Below are 21,995 nucleotides of genomic sequence, written 5' to 3'. Positions count from 1 at the left end.
GAGCTATCTAGAAAAACTGGATGTGCACAGATCCATGGGTCTGGATTTAATGCACCCCAGGGTACTGAGGGAATTGGCAGACGTCATTGACAAACCTTTGGCCATTTTCTCTGAAGACTCTTGGAGATCAGGAGAGATCTCTGGTGACTGGAAGAAGGCAAACGCAGCGCCCACCTTTAAAAAAGGAAAGAAGGACAACGCAGGGAGCTACAGACCAGGCAGCCTTACCTCAGTCCCTGGGAAAATCATGGAGGGGATCCTCAAGGAATCCATTTTGGGGCACTTGGAAGAGGGAAAGTGATGAAGAGTAGGCAACGTGGATTCACCAAGGGCAAGTCCTGCCTGACCAATCTGATTAGCTTCTATGACGAGGTCACAGACTCTGTGGACATGGGGAAGTCAGTGGATGTGATATACCTTGACTTCAGCAAGGCTTTTGATACTGTCTCCCACAACATTCTTGTCCATAAGTTAAGGAAATATGGATTGGATCCTTGGACTATAAGATGGATAGAAAGCTGGCTTGACGATCAGGGCCAATGGGTACTGGTCAATGGCTCAATATCTGGATGGCGGTCTGTTTCAAGCGGAGTGCTGCAAGGCTCGGTTCTGGGGCTGGTGTTGTTCAACATCTTTATTAACGACCTGGATGAGGGACTGGGTTGCACCCTCAGCAAGTTTGCAGCTGACACAAAACTAGGGGGAGGGGTAGATACATTGGAGGGTAGAGAGAGAATCCAGAGGGACCTGGATAAACTGGAGGACTGGGCCAAAAGAAATCTGATGTGGTTCAACAAGGAGAAGTGCAGAGTCCTGCACCTGGGGTGGAAGAATCCCAAACATTGTAATAGGCTGGGGACCAACTGGCTCAGCAGCAGTACAGCGGAAAGGGACCTAAGGGTTATGGTGGCTGAAAGGCTGGATATGAGGAAACAGTGCGCCCTTGTAGCCAAGAAGGCTAACAGCATAGTAGGGTGCATTAGGAGGAGCACTGCAAGCAGATCTAGAGAAGTCGTTATTCGCCTCTACTCGGCACTGGTGAGGCCACATCTGGAATATTGTGTCCAGTTTTGCGCCCCCCAGTATAAAAAGGATGTGGATGTGCTGGAGCAGGTTCAGCAAAGGGCAACAAAAATGATTCAGGGGCTGGAGCACAAGACCTGTGAGGAGAGGCTGAGGGATTTGGGTTGTTTAGTTTGCAGAAGAGAAGACTGAGGGGCGATTTGATAGCAGCCTTCCACTTCCTGAAGGGGAGCTCTAAAGAGGATGGAGAGAGGCTGTTCTCAGTGGTGACAGATGGCAGAACAGGGAGCAATGGTCTGAAGTTTCAGAGGGGGAGGTGCAGGTTGGATATGAGGAGACCTCCCCAGCAGGGTGGTGAAGCACTGGAATGCGTTACCTATTGAGGTGGTGGATTCTCCATCCCAAGAGGTTTTTAACTCCCGGCTTGGCCAAGCCCTGGCTGGGATGTTTTAGTTGGGTTGATCCTGCTTTAGGCAGGGGGCTGGACTAGACGACCTCCCGAGGTCCCTTCCAGCCCTGGGACTCTGTGATTCTATTACTCTACGCCCGATGCTAGAGCACCGGCCCAGTGTGCTCTGCTGGGTGAGATGTGAGGTGCACATTGACCTGCAGCTGTGGCTGGTCCTTTGGCACTGGAAGACCCTGGGTGGATTTGGTGTGACGGGTTTTTAGAACCGCTCATCTGCGGATGTTGGCTGCCCCTGAGGCCAGGTCCCGGGTCCCTGCGCCCAGCGCTGTGTGGGCTGCAACTGGCCCAGCGTGGGGTGGAGGGGCGGGCGGGATTCTCACCGGTGCCGAAGGCGGGCAGGCCCCAGCCCAGGAGGCAGTAGAAGCGCATGGGGCTGTGGTCGATGTCCCGGGGCTCGCGCAGCATGCGGTGCAGGTGCAGGGCCTCCAGGAGCAGCCAGGCGAAGGTGCACAGGTAGAAGAAGTGCAGCAGGATGGCCACCACCGTGCAGGCAAACTGCGGGGAGGGCCAGAGTTAGGGAGCAGGCTCAGCGCACCCCGCCCCCTGCACCGCCAATGTGCCCCGCCCCCTCCACTCCCCAAAGCACCCTGCCCCTCTGTACCCCCAGCGTGCCCCACCCCCTCCACTCCCCAGTGCGCCGCACCCCCAGCAGCCCAGCACACCCCATCCCCCGTGTACCCCCCCAGCCCTGCCCCCCATGCCCCTGGTGCACCCAACCCCCAAGGCTGCCCCAGCAGGCTCCATGGGCAGGGCCCACCCTGCACAAGGGTGGGGAGGCCAAGTGGCACCACGCCACGTCTCACACACCCCACAGGCCCAGCCGCTCCCCCCCCCACCCACCGCAGAGCCACCCACAGCTCACAGGGGCGTCGGCCTGGTTGATGCCCAGCAGGAAGACGAGCTGGGCGAGGAAGAGGGCAGTGGCAGCGTTCTGGCGGATGCTGTGCTGGTTGGCACGCAGGTCCCGCAGGCTGGCCAGCACCAGGACGGTGAGCAGGAGGCTGCCCAGCGTCACGGCCACGCAGGCGTAGGTGATGGTCTGCAGGGGCAGGATCTCCCCGTTCTGTGGGGCGAGGGACCTTGTCGGGCACCAGCCACTGCAGGCCCCGCCCCCCAGAGATCCCATAGCCCCGCCCCTCACCCTGGGGCTCCTCCCACTCCCTGGGGACAGGGCCCACACCATGGTTTAGAGGTGGGAAGTAACTACAGTAAACGCTTTCCTATCCAGCCGCCCTGGGACCGAGAGGTTGCCGGATATTCAGATATTTTGGACAGTAGAGAGGTGCACCTAGCAATGCGTAACAGTAAAGAGAAACTAGAGTAGATATTAAGAAACAGACAAAAACGTCTGCAGGGTACTTTATTTACCAGCAGTCGTACCGTACGCTTCAAACTGCTAGTGCATCTGCCGCATTTATCTGCATTTACTCTCACTGCATGGCGCTTATGGAAAACGTAACTGCCATTGACCTGCCGCTAAAGCACCGGATATGTGAGCGTTCTGGCTGCCGGAATGGCGGACGCAAGCGTTTCGTGCAAGCAGAAATACTTCGTTACACTACTCAAGTAATTTCTGTCAGGGTTTGTAATTTACTCCAGTCATTTCTATTTTTTAAACTTGTACTTCAGTCGAGTATTTTTAAAGAGACGCTGTACTTTCACTCACCTGCCATCTCCCCAAGGACTGAGTTACCCACTACTATCACCCGCTCGCGGCTCTGCAAGCCTGTATCCCAGCCTGCTAAAGCGCCGCTGCCCAGATGTATTATCCCAACATCAGGCAGTGTTGCTTTCCCTTTAAAAATACTCGACGAGTGAGCGACCCGCTGCCGAGCTGCATCTTCATTCAAACCTGTCTCTGGGCAGGCGCTGCCAGGCCTAGACCTGAGCCACCAGGACTGCTGCCCAGGGTTGGTGCATATGAAGAGTCTTGTGTGACCTCACCCGCAGCCAGCCGGGTAGGAGAGGAAATCCAGCATCTCAGCCAAAGGCAGAGAAGACAGCAGGACTTACTGTGTCTCGGGTAACTCCTCTGCTCCAGGGGGAGCAGCAGCAGCCAGGTGGGTGCCCAGGGCTGGGGCTCCCCTTTCTCTCTGGCAGGCTTAAAAGTTTTGCTCACCTTTTGGGGTGCACGGGGGGCTGCTGCTTCCCCAGTGCGAGGCAGGTGGGTGGGTGCAGAGGAGACACCCTCCTCCCTCGCAAAACAAGCACAGTTGGTTCCCAACTATCTGCTCATCGGCGAAAGCTTGTCAGGGGGTCCCTAAATTCCCATTAAAATACGGGTAAAAGCCTCTGATTGGTTCCTCGGGCTCCTACCTCGGGGCAGGAGCAGCAGCAGGTGGTGCTGCTTTTGAGAGGTGAGTGAATCTTGGGTTGGGAGAGGGGCTGGAAAGGGTTAGAGGCTGGGAGCAGTGGGGCCATGAGCAGGAGGGAGGGTTAGAACCTGCTGGCAGCTCCTTCCTCCAGGCTGCAGCAGCAGTACCTGTGGGGGGTGCAGCAGGCTGGGGGGTTCGGGGACTGGGCCGGGGGTGCTGGGAGCAGCTGGGCCGGGGTGTGTGTAGGGAGTTGTGGGCCGGGAGCGTTGGCAGCGGGGCAGGCCAGGCTGGGGGGTGTGTGGGGAGTTATGGGCCGGGGGCGTTGGGAGTGGCCAGGCCGGGGCTGCAGGTCTCCCCACCCCGCAGCCAGGGACCCGGCGGTTGGCTCATGCAAGCAGGGGAAGTTCACTCGTTTTGTGAACAAACGTATGTATGTACGTCCCTGGTTTTAGCGAGTACTCGTAAGTAAAGCACTTGTTAAACAACGGACGAGTGTAACCGCTACTGCAATCAGCTCTCCCAGGACCCCCAGGACACCGAGTCACAGGGGTGACGTCTGGCTGGACGGCTGGAATGCATTTCCCCTTTCGTTCACTTCTCGAGGACCCAGCCCTAGTCGCACCTTCAGGCTTTGTTTATGTTCTCACTACAAGTTGTTCTTAGCAGGTCCCGGAGCTGAGAAATGTTTGTGCACAGGGCTGTTCTTGCAGCATGAAGAATAAGGAATTTGTTTGGCTCCCCTCTTAACTTGCAAACCTTCCCCCTGCTCTGGGAGTCCCTGGCATCCCGGTGAGAATCTGAAGATGAGCTATCACAGCGGTGGCCGTGTTAGTCTGTAGCTTTGAGAACAACAAGAAGTCCTGTGGCACCTTATAGACGAACAGATATTTTGGAGCATCAGCTTTCGTGGGCAAAGACCCACTGCATCAGACACTCATGCATCTGACAAGCGGGTCTTCGCCCACGAAAGCTGATGCTCCCAAATATCTGTTCGGCTGTAAGGTGCCACAGGACTTCTTGAGATGAGGTGTGAGGGCTGTGACCTGCACTTTCAATGAGTGAGAGATTTGCCCTTCTGAGCTTCACAGACGCGGAGAAGAACCCTGAGGAGATCCAAAGGCTCTCGCTCACCAACCAGATTTGGCCCAATTAAAGATTCACTCACCTTGTGGCTTTCATCCAAGCACCAACAGGACTATAGCAAAACACCAAACTACACACACACACACACACACACACGTGCGCACATGGAGTGCGGGGGTGTACGTATATATGAAAAGTAAATGGAGCTCTACAATCACTCAGGGGGTTAACCGTAGATTTCCACAGGCGGCTACTTTTTACTTCTGGATACTTGAGTACAATGAAGAAGCGACGCCTCTGTACTTTTACCCAAGTGGGTTTCCAGGATACTCTGACTTTCACTTCAGTACATTTTTACAGAGTAGCTGTACTTTTACTCAAGTAACTTTCTGGTACTTTCCCCACCACTGGTGGGCTGGCCCACGGCTCTGTGCCCTGTGCACAGGGATCCTTCCCCTGCCCCTCACTTTGTGAGCCTGTGCCCATGGCTCTGCCCCCTGCACTGGGGCCCCGCCCACTCACCTCTCTCCTGGAGATGTCCATGAGCACAGCGAAGCTGCTGAGGTGGCCGCACTGGCAGGTGACGTGGCTCTGGTTCCTGAAGAGCAGCTCACAGCCCCTGGCCGACCAGCTGCCCGTCCCGCCAGGCCTGGGGAGACGAGAGCCGGAGTCGGGGTGGGGCTGAGGACTCGCAAGCCCCAGCACGCCCAGGGCAGGGCTGGGCCAGCCCGGGCGGGTACTCACGGCAGGGAGTGGTTCCAGAAAACGCAGATGGGCTTGGCACGCTCCTCCGTCTCCAGCAGCCGGAACTGCACGGTGACGGGCGTGCGCAGCACCCGCCCTGCCTGCGCCGGCTCCTCTTGCACACTCAGGCTCACCACCGGCGTGTTGATGACAGGCCGCTTGGGCACCCTGCGGGAACAGCTGGCGCCATCAGACCCAGAGCCCCGGCCGCACCTGCCGCTCCCCACCGCCTGCCCCTGCGCCTCCGCCCCATCTTGCACCGCCAACCCCCGCTGCCTGCCACAGGCTCCCCTGCAGAATGCCAGGCACAGGGCAGGTTGGCTGGGGCCCAACGGGGATCGTCACTGCCCCCCCAGCGCCGGCAGTACCGCAGGCTGCGCCGGTCCGGGTCGTAGTGCTGGGGCAGCAGCCCCGCCAGCGTGCGGTAGATGATGACGCTAGCCACGGCCTGGCCCTCGCTCGGCTCCGGGTGTCTCTTGTGCCGGGTTACCAGCGCCTGCTCCTTCTCCGACAAGCCAGGGGGCTGCCTGGCGCTGCCCGGGGGGGGCTCTGGGGGGAGAAGAGGTTACATGGGAGCTGGGTGGGACCTGGCCCCACCAGGGCCACACAGAGCCAGGCAAGGAGCAGCACTGCAGGCAGGTGGTGCCAGGTGCGGGCCAGCCTGTGCCACAGCACCCCAGGGCGACAGTGGGTTGCAGCTCGGCCCAGGGCACCCCCTAACCCCGCTCACTCCTGACCTGCAGCCCCTGCTCAGCCCAGGGCTGCCCCCAAGCCCTCCCTCCCTCCACCCGGGATTCCCCACCGGGGTCGCTCAGCTCCACCCCACGTGGGCACCGCCGCTCACTCACGCTGGCCCGTGGGGGCCTGGAAGACAGCTTCAGGCAGGATGACGGTGGTTTCCAGGTCCAGGGGCTTCTCCCCCCGCAGCGCCTCGTAACGCGGCAGCTTGGCCCCCGCGAAGTTCACCTTGTCCAGCTGCACCACGGAGATGACTGCAGGAGAGAACCCATGAGGGCCGGGCTGCCAAGAACCAGGCCCCTCCCACAAGTGGTAGCAGGGCCCCTTGCTCTGCCCAAGCTCCTCCCCCAGGTGGTTGCCAGGCCACGCCCCCCGCTTAAGACCCTCCCCCAGGTGGCTGTCAGGCCCCAGCCCCTACCTAAGACCCTCCTCCAGGTAGTTGCCAGGCCCTGCCCCCTGCCTAAGACCCTCCCCCAGGTGGCTGTCAGTCCCCAGCCCCTGCCTAAGATCCTCCCCCAAGTGGCTGTCAGGCCACGCCCCCTGAGCAGGCCCCTCCCCCTGTGGCAGCCAGGCACCGCCCCGTCGGCCCAGCCCTCACCGATGTTGGGTGTGACGATGGTGAAGGGGCTCAGGTAGGTCTGGCGCAGGTTCTGGGCCAAGGTGCTGGCATAATCCTCGTAGCGTTTCAGCAGCCAGGCCGTGCCGCCCTCCGTCTGCTGGATCAGCTCCCACTGCCGCTTGTTCCTGGGCTCCAGCAGGCTGCTGCCCGCTCGCAGCAGGTTCTGCAGGGGGACACTGTCAGCGCGAGCCGGGCCCAGAGTGCAGGCCAGTACGGCACAGTGGTGAGTTGGTGGCCATGGGGGGCCCAGCACTGTGGAGTCAGGGGCTCTGGGACCCGCCTGTCCCCTGGGTAACTGGCTGTCCTGGGACCACCCCATCCCACGGACCCAGCTCTCCATCCCTGTAGTACCTGCTGGCCCCGGGATGCCCACCAAAGCCTGGGACCTGCTTGGCCTTAGACCGGGGTGGGCAGTAATTGTTGATGGAGCCACGCCAAGGTTTGGTAAGTGGCCAAGGGCTGCACTTTTCTATGGAGGGGGTGCGGGTGTGGGAGGGAGGTCAGGTGCCGAAGGGAGCGGGGGGAGGGGATCGGGGTGCAGGAGGCAGAGGGGGTGCAGGCATGGGGTGGTGGTGGGTGCTGAAGGGAGGTCAGGGGAGGGGATCGGGGTGCAGGCCTGGAAGGGAGCTGGCAGGGCTGCAGAGGGTGGGTGCTGACCTGGGGTGGGGGGTGCCAGGTGCATTTTCTGGCCACAAGGCACTTACCTGGGCAGGTCCAGGCCAGCAGCCCCCCAGGCAACGCCATGTGCCTCGGAGCCAGGCACGGGGCACTGGGGGACGTCATGTGCTGCCCCACTTCCAGCGCCATCATCACAGCTCCCACTGGTGGACTTCCAGCCAACAGAAACTGTGATGACTGTGGGGGCAGCGCACGAAGTCCCCCCCACAAGGGGTGCACCGGGCAGCCAGGCAAAGGGCCCAGCCCCGGCCACTGGTCTGGCTGAGGGGTCCCCGGGAGCCACAGGCTGGATCCTGCCTGCCCTTGCATCAGACCCCGTGGGACCCTCCGAGCCCCATCTCCCCAGCTGGGGGAATCGCCCCTGGGTGCCCTGCACAGGCAGCACCAACCGACTAGGGTGGGAGCCCTACGCCCTTCCCAGCCGTACCTGCACCCGCATCTGGCCTGTACCCTGTAAGAATCACTGACTGCCAGCCACCCTGCACCCAGCCCCGGAGGGGCCCGAACACGCGTGGCACTGCCAGGTCAGACCCCGAGCGCCCAGATCCCTTCCTGGGTCCCTGTGCCAGCTGCTTGGCGTGAGGTCCTGCTTGAGCTTGCCCCACCAGCACACCCACGGCCCCAACAGGGGAGCGTCCTCAGACCACCAGCCCCCCCCGTGCTGGGATCGGAGCTGCAGGGCTCCTCCCTCCCTGGGCACAGGTGGCTCAGCCCCTGCCAGCCGCCAGCCCGCAGTCACCTCGGTGAAGTGGACGTCCTGCGTGGCGGCCAGGCCGAAGCCCCGCTGCCGGCTCTCGTGCTGCAGCAGACGGGCGCAGAGCTGGTAGGCCACCCGCAGGTCGCTGCCGAAGTAGTCCTGCGTGTGCCGAGTGGCGTTGTACAGCTGCAGGGCCGCCTGCTGCACCAGCCCCGGCTCCAGGCGCGAGTTGTTCCGCAGCAGCCGCTCCGCCTGAGCCAGGCAAGGAAGCCTCAGGGCCAGGCGCGGGGGGCAGGCGGGCCTCAGGCTGGCCACAGCCCCCGAGCCTCGGCACCAGGCACAGGGAGGCGCGGGGCAGAGGGGTCCTGGACCCAGCTCAGCCTGGGGCTCGGGGCGGGGAGCAGGGGGCCTGCAGACTGAATGCAGCGCAGGGAGGCCCCAGTGCTCGGGGCTGCCAGTACCGGGTGCCACTCCCAGCAGGCGCTGCACCCCGGCCTCACCCCGGAGACTGGCCCACGCGCTGCGAGCTGCTCTGGCTCTGGCTCTGCGGGCGCTGGGCAGTGGCCACTCACCAGGCTGCGGAGCCGGGCGAAGGGCAGCGAGGTGCAGTTGAAGAGGTTGGGTGCCAGCCAGCCCCTGTGCTCATCACAGTGCCGCACTGCAGTGCCTGCGGGAGGAGAGCCCAGCTCAGCGCAGGCACCTGCCTCCCCCACCCAGCTGCTGGGCCAGGCAGCGCCCCAGGCCCCCCACCCCCACGCGGGCCACTCACTCAGGGTCCCCCAGGCCCCTTCCCCCTGGCGCTGGGCCCGTCAGCGCCCCGCCAGGTCGCCCCCACGCTAAGCCAGGCAGCGCCCCCTGCCTCCCCACCCCCCTGCACGCCACTCGGTGTCCCCCAGACCCCCTTCCCCGCCCCTGCGCTGGACGAGTCATCACCCCCCCCAGGCCCCTCCCCTGCTGCTGGGCCCGGCAGCGCCCCGGGGCAGCTGTGGCGGGAAGGTGGGTAGGGGCGCACCCGGCCCCGCTCCCCTCGCGGAGGCGCATAGTTACCCAAGGACCCTCTCGGGCAGGGCGAGGCGGCGGGCAGCCCAAAGCGGGTGCGGGGCCACCAGATGTCGGCTTCCGTGGCCTGGGGGCAGCTGTCGTAGTTCACTGCACGGCAGAGAGGCCCGTCAGTGTGAGGGGCACAGAGAGCAATGTGTGGGGCAGCCTGGTGGGGCTTGCGGGGCACGGGACACCCGTGAGAGCCAGCTGTCACAGGCCCACACAGCACAGGCACCAGCAGGTCCATGGCTCGTGAGGGAGGGGGGGCGGACCATCTCCCTGGCCGTGGACCACCCCCTGGCCCAGAAGCCTGGGCACAGGGCCAGGGAAGAGCAGGGCATCCACAGCTGGGGGTCTACAGTCCCTTCAGCCGCCTACTCACACTGACAGCTCCACCCTCCAATCCCGGGGGTGGAACTGCCCCGTGAGCCCACCCCCAGCAACTCCCCCACTTCCTGCGGGGGTTGTGCCCCCCCGTGCCACACTCACAGCTGCATGCTGGGCACAGCGTCTGCTGGCATCCTGAGTGGTGCTGGGCCCCTGGAACCGGGAGGCGGGGACCACACCCAGCCCCACCTTGCCCTGGGGGCCAGACCCACCTTCACAGCCGCTGGCGGTGACCTCGGCAAAGGGGTTGTCGCAGCGGTCGCAGCGACGCCCGATGACCCCCGGCTTGCACTGGCACTGCCCCGTCTCGGGGTGGCAGAGCCGCGCCAGGGAGCCGGTGGGGTAGCAGTCGCACAGCAGGCAGGAGTCGCTGGCGGGCGGGCGGTAGTGATTCTCCTGGGAGCAGAACTCAGGCCACTAGTCCCAAGGGCAAGCAGGCAGCCCGGGGGCTGAGCCCCAACAGTCGACCCTTGGTCCGTGGCTGGCGCCGCCCCCCTGCCCCCGCTGGTCCTCCCTTGGGTAGTGCCATGGGTGGCACTGATGCACTGAGACCTGCCAAACTCTGCTCAGGCATGGACCTCCACACAGCCACGTTCCACTGCCTGCCCCTTGGCTGTCTGCAGCCCAGGTGTGGGGCACAGACCACCAGAGCCCAGCGGCCGGACACCCCCCCAGTGCCCCCGAGGGCAAAACTCCCAGTGCTCCTGGGCCCCAAACTGCCTCGGGGGAATTGCTGGCCCCAGTGCAGATTGACACAGGCCCGCCCAGCAGCCCTGGACCTGAGCCCTGGGTCCCCAGCACCTTCCAGCAGTTCTATCGCACCCGCTGGCTGGCACCCCCCAGTGTCCCCGCAGTGGTCTCTCCCCCAGCTTCCCTGGCACCCCCCAGTGCCCCCGCAGTGGTCTCTCCCCCAGCTTCCCTGGCACCCCCCCAGTGCCCCGGCAGTGGTCTCTCCCCAACCTGGCCTGGCACCCCACAGTGGCCTCTTCCCCCGCTGGCTGGCACCCCTCAGTGCCCCCAGAGTGGTCTCTCCCCCAGCTTCCCTGGCACCCCTCAGTGCCCCCAGATTGGTCTCTCCCACAGACGGCCTGCACCCCCCAGTGCCCCTGCAGTGGTCTGTCCCACAGCTTCCCTGGTACCACCCAGTGGCCCTGCACTGGTCTCTCCCACCCACAGCCTGCACCCCCCAGTGCACCCGCAGTGGTCTCTCCCCCACTCACCCTGCAGTGACACTCCCCGCTCGTTTTGTTGCAGTCGAGGTCGAAGCCTTTGCCAACGTCACAGTTGCAGGGGCCACACAGGGGGTGCCCCCACCACCCCCGTGGGCACGGCTCGTCGATCCTGTGCAGAGAGCCCCGGCTTCATTCCAGCACTGGCACTGCACGAGCTGGGCCCTGCTCTCACCTGCCTCCATTGTGCCACGCACCACTTCCTGTGGTCATGGCTCCCACACATGCCTGGCACACTCACTGCACACACACTGCAGTGCCCGAATGCACTACTGGACACTAGGTATGTGCTGCCTGCCCCTGCACAGCACTCTTACCCAACGTACACCTTGCATGCACTTGCACTGCGTTCACATCCAGTGACACCCATCGTACACCTGCACTGCATGCACAGCCTGCGACACCCATTGTACACCTGCACTGCGTTCACATCCCGCGACACCCATCGTACACCTGCACTGCGTTCACATCCAGCGACAACCACCGTACACCTGCACTGCGTTCACATCCCGTGACACCCATCATACACCTGCACTGCATGCACATCCAGCCACACTCATTGTACACCTGCACTGCGTTCACATCCAGTGACACCCATCGTACACCTGCACTGCGTTCACATCCCGCGACACCCATTGTACACCTCACTGCATGCACATCCAGTGACACTCATCGTACACCTGCACTGCGTTCACATCCAGAGACACCCATCGTACACCTGCACTGCGTTCACATTCAGCGACACCTATTGTACACCTTCACTGCGTTCACATCCAGCGACAACCATTGTACACCTGCACTGCGTTCACATACCACGACAACCATTGTACACCTGCACTGCATGCACATCCAGCGACAACCATCATACACCTGCACTGTGTTCACATCCCGTGACACCCATCGTACACCTGCACTGCATGCACACCCAGTGTACAATCAGTGTACACCTGCACTGTGTGCACATCCAACACACCTACCCAAACACCTGCTCTGCAGACACCCCTGGGACAAAGTGGGGTATGTGGGAATTCCCTTAGTTAGGCTGCACCTGTTTCCTGAAGCCATGTAGTAGCACCGGTTGGGCACCTCAGTTTCCCTAAGCCCAGCATCAGAGCATAGCTGGTGATGGGAGTTTCGATGTGATGATGTCCCCCGTGTACACAACGGGCCTCCATGGCCTCTGCAACCCAGCCAGCCAGGCGACGCCTTTCTTCCGGGGGAAGCAGGAGGGCCCTGGCTGGTATGAATGGAACTGGGCTGGTGAGTGGGGCAGTCTGGGCTGGCTGGAGAGGGAGGAAGGGAGCCAGGGCCCGGCTCAGGGACCCCCTCTAGGCCCCTCTCCCCAAGCTGGATGGTACTGACGGCTGGGTCCTGTGCTGACACCTCTGTGCTACGCTGTGTCCCTGTCGCCTCGAAACCGCCTGTTCTCCCTGTGGAGTGAGTCACGTCTGGCTGCGGGTGGGGGGCAGGGCCTGGGGACCCCCACTACCACCACACACACACACGTGCACGCATGCACACACACGTGCACACACGCATGCACACGCCCACGCACGCCCACGCCCACAAACGCGTGCACGGCCGGTATCTCACTTTTTTTCACAGTAGGGGCCGAAGTAGCCAGGGGTGCACTCGCAGGCGTAGCCGTGCGGGGCGCTGGGCTTGCGTGTGCACACGGCCTGGTGCTCGCAGGGGTTGAGGGTGCACACGTGGGCACAGCGGTCTCCATAGTAACCTGAGGGAGGAGCAGAGGTCTGGTGCTCTGTGTCCTGCCACCGCCCCCTGCCGGCGGGGAGCGAGCGCAGCCCGGGGAGCGACCGCGGGGCTGGGGCCGGGGCCGGGGCCGGGGCCGGGTGCTGGGAGGAGGGGGCAGCCTTGGGGTGTCCCTGTGGGTGATCAGCCCCAGAGACATGGGCCTGGCTTCCAACAGCTCCCCAGTCTGGCTGGGGCAGGTGGGGAAATCCCCTTGAGCTGCACATGGGGCACAGCTGATCCTGTACCTGGAGCACTGGGATTGCCAGGCAGTGGGGTTCCCCGCCCACCAGCACAGCACTGCAGGATGGGGAACAGCCCCCCCCCGCAAGCACAGCACTGCAGGACGGGGAACGCCCCCCCCCCGCAAGCACAGCACTGCAGGACGGGGAACGCCCCTCCCCCCGGCACAGCACTGCAGGACGGGGAACAGCCCCCCCCCCAGCACAGCACTGCAGGACGGGAATGCCCCCCCCACAGCACAGCACTGCAGGACGGGAACGCCCCCTCCCCGGCACAGCACTGCAGGACGGGAACGCCCCCTCCCCGGCACAGCACTGCAGGACGGGAACGCCCCCCCCCCGGCACAGCACTGCAGGACGGGAACGCCCCCTCCCCGGCACAGCACTGCAGGACGGGGAACGCCCCCCCCCCAGCACAGCACTGCAGGACGGGAACGCCCCCCCCCCGGCACAGCACTGCAGGACGGGGAACGCCCCCCCCCCGGCACAGCACTGCAGGACGGGAACGCCCCCTCCCCGGCACAGCACTGCAGGACGGGAACGCCCCCTCCCCGGCACAGCACTGCAGGACGGGGAACGCCCCCTCCCCGGCACAGCACTGCAGGACGGGAACGCCCCCCCCCCGGCACAGCACTGCAGGACGGGGAACGCCCCCTCCCCCCGGCACAGCACTGCAGGACGGGAACGCCCCCTCCCCAGCACAGCACTGCAGGACGGGGAACGCCCCCTCCCCCCGGCACAGCACTGCAGGACGGGAACGCCCCCTCCCCGGCACAGCACTGCAGGACGGGAACGCCCCCTCCCCAGCACAGCACTGCAGGACGGGAACGCCCCCTCCCCAGCACAGCACTGCAGGACGGGGAACGCCCCCTCCCCCCGGCACAGCACTGCAGGACGGGAACGCCCCCTCCCCAGCACAGCACTGCAGGACGGGGAACGCCCCCTCCCCCCGGCACAGCACTGCAGGACGGGGAACGCCCCCTCCCCCCGGCACAGCACTGCAGGACGGGAACGCCCCCTCCCCGGCACAGCACTGCAGGACGGGAACGCCCCCTCCCCGGCACAGCACTGCAGGACGGGAACGCCCCCTCCCCAGCACAGCACTGCAGGACGGGAACGCCCCCTCCCCAGCACAGCACTGCAGGACGGGAACGCCCCCTCCCCGGCACAGCACTGCAGGACGGGAACGCCCCCTCCCCAGCACAGCACTGCAGGACGGGAACGCCCCCTCCCCGGCACAGCACTGCAGGACGGGGAACAGCCCCCTCCCCGGCACAGCACTGCAGGACGGGAACGCCCCCTCCCCGGCACAGCACTGCAGGACGGGAACGCCCCCTCCCCGGCACAGCACTGCAGGACGGGAACGCCCCCCCCCGGCACAGCACTGCAGGATGGGAACACCCCCTCCCCCGGCACAGCACTGCAGGATGGGAACACCCCCTCCCCCGGCACAGCACTGCAGGATGGGAACACCCCCTCCCCCGGCACAGCACTGCAGGACGGGAACGCCCCCTCCCCGGCACAGCACTGCAGGATGGGAACACCCCCTCCCCCGGCACAGCACTGCAGGACGGGAACGCCCCCCCCCAGCACAGCACTGCAGGACGGGAACGCCCCCTCCCCGGCACAGCACTGCAGGACGGGAACGCCCCCCCCCCGGCACAGCACTGCAGGACGGGAATGCCCCCTCCCCAGCACAGCACTGCAGGACGGGAACGCCCCCCCCCCGGCACAGCACTGCAGGACGGGAACGCCCCCCTCCCCGGCACAGCACTGCAGGACGGGAACGCCCCCCCCCCGGCACAGCACTGCAGGACGGGAACGCCCCCTCCCCGGCACAGCACTGCAGGACGGGAACGCCCCCCCCCGGCACAGCACTGCAGGACGGGGCTCTCACCGGGGTCGCAGCTGCAGGAGAAGCTGTCCCAGTCGTCGCTGCAGTAGCTGTTGGCCGGGCAGGGGCTGGAGTCGCAGGGGTCGGGGATGCTGCAGCCGTGCTCCACATTCACCCGCTCAGCCTGGTTCACATTCGGGGCCACAGCAGTGGCTGACGTCTCACCGACCTGCAGCCCCTGCCAGGGCACAAGGTGGCCCCCGGGAGCCAGGCATTGGTCCCCTCTCTTGATCCCCCCAGCAAAGGGGCCCAGGACCCCCCCACCCCCACAAATGGGCCTGGAGCCCCCCCAAGATGGGATGTGGAGCCCCCTAAGCATGAGCCTGGAGCCCTCCCCCACCCCCCGGCAGGGGCTGGGATTCCCCCTCCGCCATCCCTCCTCTGCCCTTTTCCTGCTCTGCCCCAGACCCAGCCGCAGGGCTGGAAATCTGCCTGTCTGGAACAGGCTGTAGCTGCCAGGACTGGCCACGAGAGGGAGCCACGGCCTCGCCAGGGGCTCAGGTTGGCAGGTGCCTGTTGCGGGACAGGATGGAGGGGGCTGCTCTGGCCCTGGGGCTGCTCCCACCTGCCCCTGTCTGCCCCCAGCCGGGCCCCAGACAAGGGTCCGACCCCCCGTACCTGCATGCAGCCGCGGAATCCCTGCTGCACCTCGCCGCCCGCGCCCGCCACGCCGCCCACGCTCAGATTCCGCAGCACCAGCCCCTGCAGCTCACTGCCGACGTCCTCCTGCACCTGCCCAAGACCAGAGAGAGCCTGGCAGAGCTGGGGCAGCCCAGGGCGGGGCTGGCAGGGGCTGCGGGTCGGGAGCGAGGGGCACCGGCGGAGCTGGGGCTGGCAGGGGCTGCGGGTCGGGAGCGAGGGGCACCGGCGGAGCTGGGGCTGGCAGGGGCTGCGGGTCGGGAGCGAGGGGCACCGGCGGAGCTGGGGCTGGCAGGGGCTGCGGGTCGGGAGTGAGGGGCACCGGCGGAGCTGGGGCTGGCAGGGGCTGCGGGTCGGGAGTGAGGGGCACCGGCGGAGCTGGGGCTGGCAGGGGCTGCGGGTCGGGAGCGAGGGGCACCGGCGGAGCTGGGGCTGGCAGGGGCTGCGGGTCGGGAGCGAGGGGCACCGGCGGAGCTGGGCTCTGTTGCGCTCAGCCCGGCTCCATTAGCGGCTCCAAAATCCAGTTCAAATGTGAAGAAACCAATTCAACGTTTAAGAAAATGACAGCGACCACCCCCACCCCCACCCCCACCTCCCCCTCCCCCTGGCCCAGCCCACCCTGCAACCCCCGCCCACCCCCCAGCCCGGCCCACCCTGCAACCCCCGCCCCACCCCCACCCCCACCCACCCCCCAGCCCGGCCCACCCTGCACCCCCTGCCCCACCCTTCGCCCAGCCCTGGAGCACCTCCCCCGCTGCGCGCCCCAGGCCCAGCCCTGCCCCGCACCTGGTGCTGCCCGTAGTCGAGGGCCAGGAGAGCGAGGCCCCCTGCCCCCGTGCCGGCCCGCCCGCGCCGCAGCTCCAGTCGCAGGTGGTGCCAGTCCCCGTCATTCACCTTGGCCTGGGGCAGCCGCAGGGTCCAGCCGGGGCCACCCGCTGGGGAGACGCGCGTCAGCACCTGCCCCTCGCTCAGCTGCAGGGACGGGAGGTGAGAGGGGCTGGGCGGGTGGGCGCCTCTCGCAGCCCGGGGGGAAGCACGTCGTCTCCTGCCTTCCTGGGGCTCCGGGAGAGGACCCTGCCCGCTGCCCCCTCCCCCAACTTAGCCCCCCGCTGGGCACTGCCCTGCCCCCCTAGTCCCCCGCTGGGCATTGCCCCTCCCCCAACTTAGCCCCCCGCCAGGCACTGCCCTGCTCCCCAGCCCCCTGCCGGGCACTGCCCTGCCCCCCAGCCCCTGGCTGGGCACTGCCCCTCCCCCAACTTAGCCCCCCGCTGGGCACTGCCCCACCCCCCTAGTCCCCTGCTGGGCACCGCCCTCCCCCAACTTAGCCCCCCGCTGGGCACTGCCCCACCCCCCTAGTCCCCTGCTGGGCACCGCCCCTCCCCCAACTTAGCCCCCCGCCGGGCACTACCCCGCCCCCCTAGCCCCCCGCTGGGCACTGCCCCTCCCCCAACTTAGCCCCCCAGCTGGGCACTGCCCCGCCCCCCTAGCCCCCCAGCTGGGCACTGCCCCTCCCCCAACTTAGCCCCCCGCCGGGCACTGCCCTGCCCCCCTAAACCCCCGCTGGGCACTGCCCCTCCCCCAACTTAGCCCCCCGCCGGACACTGACCTGCCCCCCCCAGCCCCCTGGCGGGCACTGCCCCCTCCCCTAACTTAGCCCCCCACCAGGAACTGCTCCTCCTCCTCCTCCTCCTCCCCCCTAGCCCCCCGCCGGGCCCTGCCCCCCCCACACAGCTCCTCTGCTGGGCGACTCCACCACAGCAGCCTCATGCCCCTGGCCGTGCCCCGCGCCCACCTGCAGGGTGATAGTGCCACGCTGCCCGGCGAGCGCCTGCAGGAGGATGCCGCTGGCCTGCCGGGTGCGGAACATCAGCCCCACGTGCCAGGGCAGTGTGAGCGTCAGGGCTGGGTCGCTCCAGGCCACCAGGCTGCTGCCCAGGAACCGCTGGGGATTTGCCATCTCTGCAGAAGACTCCAGCTCAGGCCGAGGCCGCTCTGCCCCCCACACCCTCCGTGCCCCACCCCAGGCTGGGCAGGGCCCCGCACTCGGGCAGCAGCTTCAATTCTGTGACACCTGCCATGGCCCCACCCGGCTTTGTCCTACAGCCCCACATTGCTCCCCCCATCACCCCCTGGCTGCAGCCTCCTGGCCAGGCCCCCAGCCTGACCTCCCAGTTCCACTGGCGTCTGCCCCCCAAAAGCTCATCACCTAACAAATCATTGTCAGTCTTCCAGCTGCTTGCTGTGCCCGTGTGTGTGTGTGACGCTGTTGGAGACGCTGCTCTGGAAACAGGGCTCTGTGTTGTTTGGAAGCAACTGCCCAGAGGCGGACTCGAACCTGGGACCTCTGGTGCCCAGTGCAGACGCCTCCCCAGGGTGAGCGAAAAGCCACCAAGAGTGCGGCTGAGGCCGGAGGGGAGAACCCTTCTTTCCCTGTGACGCGGGCTAAGCGCCACTCCACACCCGGCGACCCACACCCAGGCACGCGGGTTACAGGCGGCTGTGATGACTTCGCAAGACAGGGGAGCTACTACAAATCTGGGCGTCTTGCCGGGGGACCCCGGATCTCGTCACCGTCGGAGCACCGGCTCAGCGGTGCCTGGCTCCACTCATACCTCGCCTCTGTGTGTGTGTGTGTGTGTGTGTGTGTGTGTCACATGCACTCGCCATTGCACCTCCAACGAACGCGGCGCATTGCCTTCCCGGAGACGCATCCCGCCTGCCCCCACCCGCCCTCTCCCCTGCCCCTACCTTGCCTGCAGGTCCTGCCCCCGAAGCCCAGGGGACACTCACAGCTGAACGAGCCCCACTGGTTGACGCAGGTGCCCCCATTGTGACAGGTGTGGCTCTCGCAGACGTTCTTCTTGGCAGAGCAGCCTGCGGGGGACAGCCCGGCTCAGCCCCGGCCAACGGGGGTCCCCAGGGACTGGGGAGGGGCTGGGGGACTCCAGCAGTGGCACAGCCATGAGCAGCCCCCCCGCAGGATGGTGGAGGTGCCTAGAACCCAACGTGCCCACCTGGGCACACCTGGCCCCTCTCCCCTAGGCACCTCATCGGCCCGGACCGGCCTGGCCTGGCCCATCCCCTGCCACACCTGGCCTGCGACCAGGCACAGGGCCCCCAGCCCCTCCTCCAGGCTGCCCCTCCCCCATCAGCCACCCAGCTCCTCCCCCCCCGAGCCCCCAGCCCCCCAGCACCCACCGGGCTCGGTGCCGTTGTTGGCGATGAAGTCGGCCATGTCCACCGCCCGGTCGTCGACCAGCAGGTTCCGCAGGCAGCCCACGAAGTGTCGGCTGCGCACCGGGAAGCTCTCGGGCAGGTCGGGGACCCCACCCAGCAGCAGGGGGCCCGTCAGATCCAGGGACCTGTGCCGTGGGCATGCAGTCAGGGGGGACCTGGCCATGGGGCGCGCGATTCCTCCCCATTCACTCCCCTGAGCCAGAAACCAGAAAAGGCTCCCCAGCCCTTGCCTGGGCTAGCAGGGGCTGCGGGTCGGGAGTGAGGGGCACCGGGAGGGCAGGGCAGGGCTGTGGGGGCTGTGGGTCGGGAGTGAGGGGCACAGGGAGAGCAGGGCAAGGCAGGCTGGGGGCAGCCGGTTGGGTCCGAGAGGGACTTCAGAGCTGCTAAGACCCTGTCTGGCCTTGGCCCCACGCTCCAGGGCGCCCCAGACTGACCCACCCGGGGGCTGGGAGCCACCTGTGAGTCTCTTACTTCTTGGTGCCCGACTGTGTCCCCTGGGCAGCACAGGAGTAGTTGCCCAGAACAGCTCCGAACTTGAGGGCCACGGCTGCGTCGCAGTCATCCACCGTCACTACGGCCACCTTCTGCTCCGAGGGGCCCTGGGGCGCCCCCGACTCGCCCACGAGGGGCTGCGGAGAGAACGTGAGAGCCGCGGCCGGGGGGGGGGGCAGGGGACGTGCTGGGCCGGTCCCCCCCACCGGGGAGCTCACACCAGCCAGCCCTTGCCAGAGCCGCCAGTGCCTGGGGGCTGCTCTCCGGGCCAGCGGGGCTGCGAGACGGACCCGCTCTCCGTGGGGAAAGCAGTGCAGAGACAGCCTCAGGGCCAGTGCCCCCAAGGGGGATGGACCCCATGGAGACGCAGGGGAAGGGGGAGCCAGGCTGGCTGAGCTTCCCTGGACCAGAGCGAGGCCAGCGGGACGCAGCCGGCCCAAGGGAGCTCGGCTGGGCTTCAGGCTCCCACCCCGCCGCTCTGTGCCCAGCAGGCAGAGCGGAGCCGCAGGGGGCAGCCGGGGACGTGCTGCAGGTGCCCATGCAGACGCCAGCTGCGCCCGCAGCTCGTGTGCCCCCCTGTGGGGTTCAGCTCCTCCCGCCCCCTCTGCCAAGCCCTGGACGCCCAGCCCTGCCTGCAGCGCTGCTGGCACCGGCACTCACCTTGTTGTAGTACTGCAGCCGGACCGTGTGCCACTGGCCGTCGCTCACCCCGCCCAGCACGGCCGGCGACACCGTGGTGGTCAACTCGCCTGGAGGAGCAGGGGAGGCTACTCACTGCAGGGCCCGGGGGTAGGAAGCAAAGGACGAGGGGGGCAGGGAGGGGACCAGGCTCAGGGCGCACAGGGGTCTGTGGGGAGCTGCTGGCCTGGGGGCCAGGGTAGGGCTGGGCACCGGAGCCAGGGCAGCCGGGACAAGGGTAGGGAGCTGGTGAGCCCAGGGGTCCTCACACGAGGCTGGGAGGCAAAGGGAGCTGGGGGTGAAGGGGAGCCGGGCCCGGGGCTCAAGGGGAGCCGGGCCAAGGGGTGAAGGGGAGCTGGAGCCAGGGCTGAGGGGTGAAGGGGAGCCAGGGCCGAGGGGGTGAAGGGGAGCCGGGCCCAGGGCCAAGGGGGGTGAAGGGGAGCTGGAGCTGCGGCTGAGGGGGTGAAGGGGGGCCGGGCCGAGGGGGTTGAAGGGGAGCCGGGCCCAGGGCTGAAGGGGTGAAGGGGGGGCCAGGCCTGGGGCTGAAGGGCAGCTGGTCCCGGGGCTGAGGGGTGAAGGGGGGGCCAGGCCTGGGGCTGAGGGGCAGCTGGTCCCGGGGCTGAAGGGCAGCTGGTCCCAGGGCTGAGGGGTGAAGGGGAGCCGGGCTCAGGCCTCACCTGCGGAGAACGTGAGCTGTATCTGCTCCTGGACGATCTCCAGCGCCACGAAGTCGTGCCTGGCGTTGAAACGCCCGTTGTACAGCAGCAGCCCGTCCCGCGCCTTGGTGGCGAACCTGCCCAAGGGGAGAGGGTATCGCGTCACCCTCGCACACTCCAAATGCCGCAGCCTCCCTGGCACACGGCCAGCCCCCAGGGCTCTCCGCAGTCGGGGGGCAGCAGGGGTCTGTCACTCTGTGTCAAGGTCCAGCCATGGTCCAGCCCCCAGGGACCGACCCCCCCGGATCTCCTGCCATCCGCCTGTCCCTGGGCAAGAGCATGGCCGGGTGACTGGCGCATGGGGCACCTGGCCAGGGTGGGGAGATGACATCGGGACACAGACAAGCCGTAAGACAGACTTAAGGGAGGTGGCGGGGCAGAGTTAAGGTGATCCTTGGGGCAGAGTTAAGGTGTGCCAGGCAGACGACACAACACCAATGGGGGATTTCGCTAACACTGGCCCGGGAACTGAAGCACGGATAGGGCCTGGGGCGAGCACGAGTACAGTCAGCAACACCACCCGGGGGTCCTGCTCGCCCCGCATCCTGCCCCTTACGTTTGACACCCGTCTTCTCAGAGCCAGGCACGGGCTAGGTGCCCCGGTCCCTGCGCTGGCCATTAGACCAGTCTGCCACAGGGAGCCAGGCTGATCTGCAGCCCCCAGGTGCTCTTGGCTTTAAAAGTAAAATCAGCCCTTCCCACGCCACGCCCAGCCGAGCCCCGAGCCCTTCCCCAGCTCTAGGGCAGGCCTGCTCTGGCCTCTTCCCTGGGGGCAACAGCACCCACTGGCCATCCTGCAGCCCGTTCTCAGCCCAGCCGCCTGGCCTGGTCTTCAGGGGCCCGGCAGTGACCCCCCACACACAGCCTCTCCCCTCCGGCCCCCCTGCGCCTGGCAGGACTGCTGAGCAAAGCAGCGCTGCTGGGGGGGCTGGGGCCATGGCAGTGTGGGAGTCAGGGGCTGGGGGGTGCTGGAGACAAGGCAGGCTGGGGGCACTGGGGTGTGGGGCAGGCTGAGGACACTAGGGGTGCTGGGGGGCACGGAGCGGCCTCGGGGAGCAAAGGGGCTGGGGCCAGAGAATGGGACAGAGCACAGCACACCCCTGCTCTGTGGGGCTGTGTGTTCCCCAGCCCCGCCCAGGCAGGATGGTCCCCCCACGCTGAGTGCCGCACTCCCAGGCAGGGCGGCCGCACACGGGGCTCCCTCACGCCCATGGCCAGCAGTCTGGGGGGTGCTGGCGGAGCTCTGGCCCAGCCCCCGGCTGCTACCCAGGACAAAGGGCTCCGGCTGCCCTGCCGGGGCTGAAGCAGCTTCAGCCCTTTGC

At 66.4% G+C, this 21,995-nt stretch overlaps 1 protein-coding gene across 2 annotated transcripts in view; it reads right to left on the bottom strand.

Moving 5' to 3' along the window:
- CELSR2 (cadherin EGF LAG seven-pass G-type receptor 2) overlaps positions 1 to 21,995 on the bottom strand; it is a 48,654-nt gene that overhangs the window by 11,476 nt on the left and 15,183 nt on the right. For both annotated transcript variants that reach the window (XM_074977584.1, XM_074977585.1), the window contains exons 4-25: positions 20,635 to 20,750; positions 19,940 to 20,028; positions 19,259 to 19,416; positions 18,749 to 18,912; positions 18,299 to 18,424; positions 17,343 to 17,509; positions 16,337 to 16,522; positions 15,530 to 15,643; positions 14,915 to 15,089; positions 12,617 to 12,758; positions 11,015 to 11,135; positions 10,007 to 10,190; positions 9,414 to 9,515; positions 8,939 to 9,033; positions 8,409 to 8,618; positions 6,971 to 7,154; positions 6,483 to 6,626; positions 6,003 to 6,183; positions 5,635 to 5,802; positions 5,413 to 5,539; positions 2,355 to 2,555; positions 1,813 to 1,987 (exon numbers count right to left, since the gene is read on the bottom strand). In XM_074977584.1, coding sequence (XP_074833685.1) covers positions 1,813 to 1,987; positions 2,355 to 2,555; positions 5,413 to 5,539; positions 5,635 to 5,802; positions 6,003 to 6,183; positions 6,483 to 6,626; positions 6,971 to 7,154; positions 8,409 to 8,618; positions 8,939 to 9,033; positions 9,414 to 9,515; positions 10,007 to 10,190; positions 11,015 to 11,135; positions 12,617 to 12,758; positions 14,915 to 15,089; positions 15,530 to 15,643; positions 16,337 to 16,522; positions 17,343 to 17,509; positions 18,299 to 18,424; positions 18,749 to 18,912; positions 19,259 to 19,416; positions 19,940 to 20,028; positions 20,635 to 20,750 — 3,329 coding nt within the window. The remainder of the gene's footprint in view (positions 1 to 1,812; positions 1,988 to 2,354; positions 2,556 to 5,412; positions 5,540 to 5,634; positions 5,803 to 6,002; positions 6,184 to 6,482; positions 6,627 to 6,970; positions 7,155 to 8,408; positions 8,619 to 8,938; positions 9,034 to 9,413; positions 9,516 to 10,006; positions 10,191 to 11,014; positions 11,136 to 12,616; positions 12,759 to 14,914; positions 15,090 to 15,529; positions 15,644 to 16,336; positions 16,523 to 17,342; positions 17,510 to 18,298; positions 18,425 to 18,748; positions 18,913 to 19,258; positions 19,417 to 19,939; positions 20,029 to 20,634; positions 20,751 to 21,995) is intronic.

Source organism: Carettochelys insculpta, chromosome 26, assembly GCF_033958435.1.
Source record: "Carettochelys insculpta isolate YL-2023 chromosome 26, ASM3395843v1, whole genome shotgun sequence".
NCBI lineage: Eukaryota > Metazoa > Chordata > Testudines > Carettochelyidae > Carettochelys > Carettochelys insculpta.
This window is presented reverse-complemented; position numbering and strand designations above follow the sequence as displayed.